This window comes from Bison bison, unplaced genomic scaffold (assembly GCF_000754665.1).
Source record: "Bison bison bison isolate TAMUID 2011002044 unplaced genomic scaffold, Bison_UMD1.0 scf7180017864388, whole genome shotgun sequence".
Classification (NCBI taxonomy): Eukaryota; Metazoa; Chordata; class Mammalia; order Artiodactyla; family Bovidae; genus Bison; species Bison bison.
In genome coordinates this window covers 6,226,184-6,233,365 of record NW_011494960.1, presented here as the reverse complement: position 1 = coordinate 6,233,365, position 7,182 = coordinate 6,226,184, and the positions used below count along the sequence as shown (strand labels likewise).

The 7,182-nt window shown below is 38.3% G+C and overlaps 1 protein-coding gene across 1 annotated transcript in view; it reads left to right on the top strand.

The window, feature by feature from the left end:
• The window catches only part of LOC105001993 (L-lactate dehydrogenase A chain-like), an 8,948-nt gene extending 1,772 nt beyond the window's left edge, over window positions 1–7,176 (top strand). Inside the window, exons 2-7 of the mRNA XM_010858445.1 lie at window positions 760–909; window positions 2,393–2,510; window positions 3,458–3,631; window positions 4,294–4,467; window positions 5,112–5,229; window positions 6,482–7,176. Of these exons, the coding sequence (XP_010856747.1) occupies window positions 784–909; window positions 2,393–2,510; window positions 3,458–3,631; window positions 4,294–4,467; window positions 5,112–5,229; window positions 6,482–6,692 (921 nt within the window). The 5' untranslated portion in view covers window positions 760–783 and the 3' untranslated portion in view covers window positions 6,693–7,176. The remainder of the gene's footprint in view (window positions 1–759; window positions 910–2,392; window positions 2,511–3,457; window positions 3,632–4,293; window positions 4,468–5,111; window positions 5,230–6,481) is intronic.
• The last annotated feature ends 6 nt before the right edge of the window (window positions 7,177–7,182 follow it).

Genomic DNA, 7,182 nt, shown 5'->3' with positions numbered 1-7,182 from the left:
CTGCAAGCCAGGGCAGGGCTGTCCGGGCTAGCGCTCACCTCTCAGTAGCCAGCGGCGCGGAGGCACACGGCTCTGGCCTCCACCCAGCGCTGTGAAGTGCGCTTGCGCACAAGATGAGCGGCGCGGTGCCTGGGTGGGGGAGGGGCGGCCGCTAATCTTCCGGGTCTGGGCGGGGCGTAAACTCCGCGGGCCCCTGCACACTGGCCACTGGATGTTCACTGCTTCTTCGGGGCGGGGGTTGGGGACAGGGAGGCGAAAACTAGAGCTGCGCATGAGCAGAGCTCCCACGGGTTCCGGCTAGTGTGTGAAGGCGGTTAGAGCCGCTTTATGCACGTATCTGTGGTCCTTGCAGTGCTTGGCAAGAGTCCTGGGGATTGGAGTAGAGCTGTACCTGTGGTCCTTAAGGGCTTGGCAGGAGCCCAAGGTGGGCCGGCGGCTTATAGCGATCTTGTTTGAAGAAAGGCTAGCTCCACTTGGAGTTAATAAGTCAAGATGAGTAAGCCTTCAGGAGGCTATACTTATACCCAAACTTCAGTATTATTTTTCCACGCCAAGGTGAGGAACTTTATACCAAGACCAGAGCCCGGCATTAGGCCTTTCAGTTCTTCTTTGTCTCTTCGTAGGTTTCTTCCCTCCTCCCCCGCTTTTAGTCATTTCTTGTGATTTTTAGGGGCAGGTATCCCAAAAAGAAGCAAAAGAAGCTTTTTCAGAACAGTTTTCGGAAGGATGCAAGTGACAGGGCATGTTTTTCCCTTATAGGTTCCTTTAGGGTCTAAGTCCAAGATGGCAACTCTCAAGGATCAGCTGATTCAGAATCTTCTTAAGGAAGAACATGTCCCCCAGAATAAGATTACAATTGTTGGGGTTGGTGCTGTTGGCATGGCCTGTGCCATCAGTATCTTAATGAAGGTAAGTGAGAGCCTTTCACTTTGCAAGTCCCTTAAAGATACCTTGACTCCACCCGTCTACCATTTACTCTCCAAGATTGCATTATCACATTGTATATACAAATATATAAGCTCATGCACTCAGTGAAAGAACTTCATGTGAAACAAACTTTTTAAAACCTGATGCTAAACCAAAAGGGTTATCTAAACTACAAAAATTAAAGGTTTCTAGGTTGGAAACCCAGTTCCTTAAATTCGCTGTGCTTTATTTAACCTCGTTAGTTGCCTACAAATGAAAAAGTAGAGTCTATGCCTTTAAGCAAGCTAAAATTATTTAAAAGTAATTTTTGAATTGAAATTGATGCATATACATGGTAAAATTAAACTGAATGTGGGAAGTCTTTTGCCCATAGTAATCCCATCTGCCCCGCTCCTTGGGTAGCAGTTTTGGTATCAATAGTGGAACTAACATTTAATTAGAAAAAATTTGTGAATGAATAAAAAACACTTTTTATAGCATTCAAGCCTGGTTTGTATTAAAAAGAAATTGAGAGAGCTTACAATATTAAAATATTTTTAAGTTCAGATTTGGAGTTACTAGTAAGAAAGTGAAGTGATGAATTCTGGATTCTGAACAAAAAGGACTGAAATGAGAAGGGACTGAAGGCAGAAATGAGCTCTGCAAAGGTCTTGTAATCACGAAAGTTGCTGTGTGTGTTCTTAAAAGAGACCACATGTTATTCAAAGTCTTCATTTGGATCAGACATTGATGCCATTTATTTCTCCCAAACCAGTGAACCACCTGTGGTCGTTTTCTGTGATGCCCCCTAACTCAGGTGTGGCTAAGAGTAACTGGCAGACCACTTATTACACTGTAAATGATTAGGGGTAGATCTGCACCTCAGCTCTTATAATCTCTTTGGTTGTGATAGTCCACATTCCATTTGTATTAAAGCTATTATTGGTGCTCCTTGTCTGAGATGCACCTATGAACTTCTGTAGGTTCACTTGAAAGGATATTTTTCACCAACATTTTGTAATGCACAAATCTGTCTATAAGTAAAACTTTTATGTTGATTAACATATGGAAAACATGTAACCAGGGAATGATCTAGAATACCACTTTTTAGGCCTTAATACTAGTTGGTATCATCTATTTAATGACTAACAACCTAAAAGCAATGTGTAAAACTGAATTCGAGAGACTAAATAGAGCAGTTTTACATGACGGGGGGGTACTCACTGCAAATTCGGTGTTCTGCTTCTGTGCAGTGGTGGTGGAGCTCTTGCCAAGGGTGCTCCAATGAGAGAGGGGGTCAGTTCTTTTTCCTATGTATATGTCATCTATGAGTGAGCTTTTAATGGGAGCCTACCTCTACTTTGAGGTACGTACTGATGATAAAGTAGCAGAATTCTCCTATACCAGAAATATGGAAATTTTTCATGCTTGTCTAAAAATTTGGAAATGGCTATTTTCCACTGAACTAAAATTTTATGTCTTTCAGGACTTGGCAGATGAAGTTGCTCTTGTTGATGTCATGGAAGATATACTGAAGGGAGAGATGATGGATCTCCAACATGGCAGCCTTTTCCTTAGAACACCAAAAATTGTCTCTGGCAAAGGTTGATTTTGGCAAATTTATATTACATTCTGTGTCAGGCTTAATTCTTTATCAGGCTTGAAAATCCTATCAGTTCTTCAAAGACTTCTTCTTTATACAGGATAAGAGAGCCTTTTGAACAATTTTGCATTGGTATCTATAGATATCAATGTTTGAATTTCCAAAAGTGTTTTTAAATGAAAATCCAGTTTGTCCATGATGTGGAAAACATCTGAATTATAATATAACTAGCAAAGCTTCTTGGGTTCATAGTTTACCACATTGCTTCAAACAGTTACATACACTTACTTCCATTACTTCCTTTTATACACTAACACAAGGTAGAGACCAGGGTAAATGAGCCTGTTCAGATATTCCTGGCTTAACCCTGTCACACTTTACAAGCACCAGCCAGGAAACGGACATGGGCCGAAATAGTCTGTTTTAACACTTGAAAACCATTGACCATTTATCTGATAGATTACTCGTTTCATTGTCTTCAACCCAGGATTAACCATACTGTGCCACAGGATATATAGAAGCAAGACATGCTTGATAAGTGTGAAGTTGCCTCTGCTTTTAAAAAAAAAAAACCCATCCCTGAGCTGATATGACCACAATTAAGTAGAAATAGGAATGTGGAAAAGTGTTAAGGTCAGGCGGCAAAAAATTGGGGTGTGTCTCATTTGATATGAGTGTGAAATAAATGTGATTCCTTTCAGCTCCCCCCAGTCATAGTTATATAAAGCCACAACATACTTACATAGTACAAGGAAGGTGTCGGTGTAGTCTTCCTCCATGTAAGTGGCCACAATGATAAAACTCCAAAAGTAAAGGAGGAGTCTAGGCATATATATGCCACATACACAAAACCCTGATAAAACTGTCCATTTAAAAAGTTAATGGAACAAATTTTTGCTGGAGTTTTCTTAAAAGCCTTAATCTAGTTATTGTTTCTCTTTTGTCTAGACTATAATGTGACAGCAAACTCCAGGCTGGTTATTATCACAGCTGGGGCACGTCAGCAAGAGGGAGAGAGCCGTCTGAATTTGGTCCAGCGTAACGTGAACATCTTTAAATTCATCATTCCTAATATTGTAAAATACAGCCCAAATTGCAAGTTGCTTGTTGTTTCCAATCCAGGTGAGACTTTTAATGGCATAAAAATAGATGAGCTAGAGTAAAACTGATAGTATGTATCATAATCTATATATATTTCTCATATTTTTCATTTTCCTCCTGAGAGTGAATTTGTGTTTTTGTAAAATAGTTACATTTAAAACATCAAGGGGAAACAAAGTCTTTAATGTAGTTGGCACTTTAAAATTTGTAACTTGCCTAGGAAGATCTTGGATAAGGAATAATGATGAATAATGTGTTATTGACGCACAACTTATTTTCATTAAACTACACTTCTTGAATTCTTAATGTATTTGTTATACACAATACAGAGGCTTAAAAATATTAACAGAAATATTGATTGGTCATGATAAATACCAAGATCTATACAGAGCCATGAATCTTGAGTAGTCAGTCATTAGCTCATGATTCACATAGTGAAAATGTTAGTCTCTCAATCGTGTCCAACTCTTTGCGACCCCGTGGACTGGGGCCTGCCAGGTTCCTCTGTCCATGGAGTTCTGCAGCGAAAATACTGGAGTGGGTAGCCATTCCATTTTCCAGGGGATCTTCCCGACTCAGGGATCAAACCTGGGTCTCCTGCATTGTGGGCAGATTCTTTACCTTCTGAGCCACCAGGAAAGCCCAAAATACATAATACTTCTGCCTAAATACTTTCTCCACAGTCGATATTTTGACCTATGTGGCTTGGAAGATAAGCGGCTTTCCCAAAAACCGTGTTATTGGAAGTGGTTGCAATCTGGATTCAGCTCGCTTCCGTTATCTCATGGGGGAGAGGCTGGGAGTTCACCCATTAAGCTGCCATGGGTGGATCCTTGGGGAGCATGGTGACTCTAGTGGTAAGTATGACTTCTTTTATTGTTTGTAAAAAGATTGTGTAAAAAAATTGACAGGAGTATAATTACTGAATCAGAGTCTAAATCAGATATCCATTTATTAGGGTAGATGGTTTCCAGAAATCTTATCTCTTGGTATAATTATATGCTAGAATTGTTAAAGATTTTAGCCATTTTTGTGTGACATATTTTGGTATAAGGGATGAGGAATGAAATTTATTACAATGAACATATTAAATAAGATGATAGTTCTTAATATCACAGCTGTTTATAGGCAAACTGCTTGTCCCTGAAAAGGTCAGCTGATCCAAATGCAATGTATGAGAAAAAATCTGTTATCACAGTTGAAAGATGTTATAATTTGTGCAGAGTTCTCGGTTCCTATGGCAAGAAAATTCCTCTTATGATCTCATAATATCCCGTCTCAATATTTCCCATTAGGAAAAAGCAGATTAGCATACAGTGAAAATTCTTAGCTTTATATAATTTAATCAGAGAAAATCTAAAAGTATTGGTAGTCTTGACCACCTACCAAAAGGGGATAATCTTCCTCAAATAAGAAAACACAGTTTTTGGAGAATGGGTCAGAATTACTGGTCAGCTAGGCAGTGCTTGGGAGTGAATATATTCTGTACTCTTTTGTTTAGTGCCTGTATGGAGTGGAGTGAATGTTGCTGGTGTCTCCCTGAAGAATTTACACCCTGAATTAGGCACTGATGCAGATAAGGAACAGTGGAAAGCGGTTCACAAACAAGTGGTTGACAGGTAATAGATCTCATAGTTTGTAACACAGGTTAAAATTTATTATTTTTATTTAAGAAATTAAAAGTTTTGGAAATCCCCTGGTTGTCTAGTGGTTAGGACTTGAGCTTTCACTGCCGAACTTGTGAGTTCATCCCTGGTTGAGGAACTGAGATCTGGCGAGCCCTGCACGTGGCCAGAAAGATAAAAGATGAAAAGTTTAATAACCTTTGCATTTGGTAACTGTCAGAAAACTTGTTTTCTAAAGCTTGTTAAAACTCGTACTATAAAACAGGTAAAGGTATTAGATATTGCAGGCATGTGTTAATGTTACAGTTTATAGTATGATAATTCTTCCTGTATTTGTAAACGAAGATATAAAACAAGTCTACCTGATTTGAGATTCAGTCTTTACTTCAAAAGCATGTATCATTGATTTAGTTAGGAATAAGAATTTTTTAATCTAAGTTCTTATAATCATGAATAGAAATACAACTAGCTGCTTGTTTACTCAGATTATAAAGTTTTAAGCAAGATACAAATTCATCATGGTACAAAAAAATAATTAACTGTTAGAAATTGTTCAAATAAGGAAACTTGCAACTTACTGGCATTATTTACTTTAAATAAGGTAGCCATGTGTAGACCTCAGGTCTATGGAATTGAAGAATGAATCATGATTGGTCTAAGCAAGGCCCTCTGATTTGTATTTGTTAAAACCTGTGACCCCATCATCCAACCCAAGAAATGTTGACAGTTGCTGTCAACTAACTGTAGTGTTTGTTGAATTGGAATTCTTAGTCTGCTGGTGCTTGGAAATGAGTGGATTCTGTGCTCTTCCCACTTACCTCTCTACGCCTAACCCCCCACCCCCACATAAACACTCCTGAGATAATCCCAAGTCAAGCATGCAATATGTAATCTTCTCGGATCTGCTTTTTTAAGTTTAGTATTGCCTTTATAAGAATCATCTATTTTGTTGCCTGAGCCATAGTTGTTTGTTTTGACAGCTATGTATAATTTATCCATCCTCCCATTGAAGAGCACTGGGGTTGTTGCCAGGTTCTTGCTATTACCAACAGTACTATTGTGAACATCCCCATACATGATATCCTGGCATACATGTGCAAGGGTTATACTTAGGTATATAATGCAACTTTATTATTTATATAGTATTACTTATTATATCAGTGATTTCTTATAAAGCATGTGTTCAGTGAAAGCTTTTTCTTTGTTCCTCCTACCCTACTTTTTCCTGTCCTTCGCTATCCTACAGTGCTTATGAGGTGATCAAACTGAAAGGCTACACATCCTGGGCCATTGGACTGTCAGTGGCCGATTTGGCAGAAAGTATAATGAAGAATCTTAGGCGGGTGCATCCGATTTCCACCATGATTAAGGTAGGTCTATGTAGTAAAATGTACTTGAATGCTGTTATTTCCTGTTTTGTTTTTTTTAAAACTCATTTCAGAAAGCAATTAGATTAAGGTAAGTCCTCAATCATTGATTTGAGTGAAATTAGTACACCTGCAGCTTTCTTTTTTGAAAAGACATGGTTGAGCTTTAGGATTAATGTCTACTAGTACTGTGGTTATTAACACATAGCTACTTAATAATGACCTGTTGACTGAAAAACTTGATTCAATTTTGTTGATGAATGGAAGACTATAAAAGACACAAATTTTTCTCCTTTGGGGAAAAATAGAAATCACGCTCAAAGTTACCAAAGTGTCAGACAATAAAAATTGGAAAGTATGAGGGGTAATAGCAATAATATAGATTTTCTTTTAGAATGGAAGTCTTGCTGCTATTTTAATGACTTTCTTTTACACTGTTCATTACATCCTAAGTGAAAATCTAGGAAAAAATTTTACTTGCCAAGTTGTATTAAGTAAGCTTCATGATTGTAGAGAATAGAAAGTCTTGGGAGATCCCAGAATGCATAGAAAAAACATAAAATATTTTTCATTTCATCCT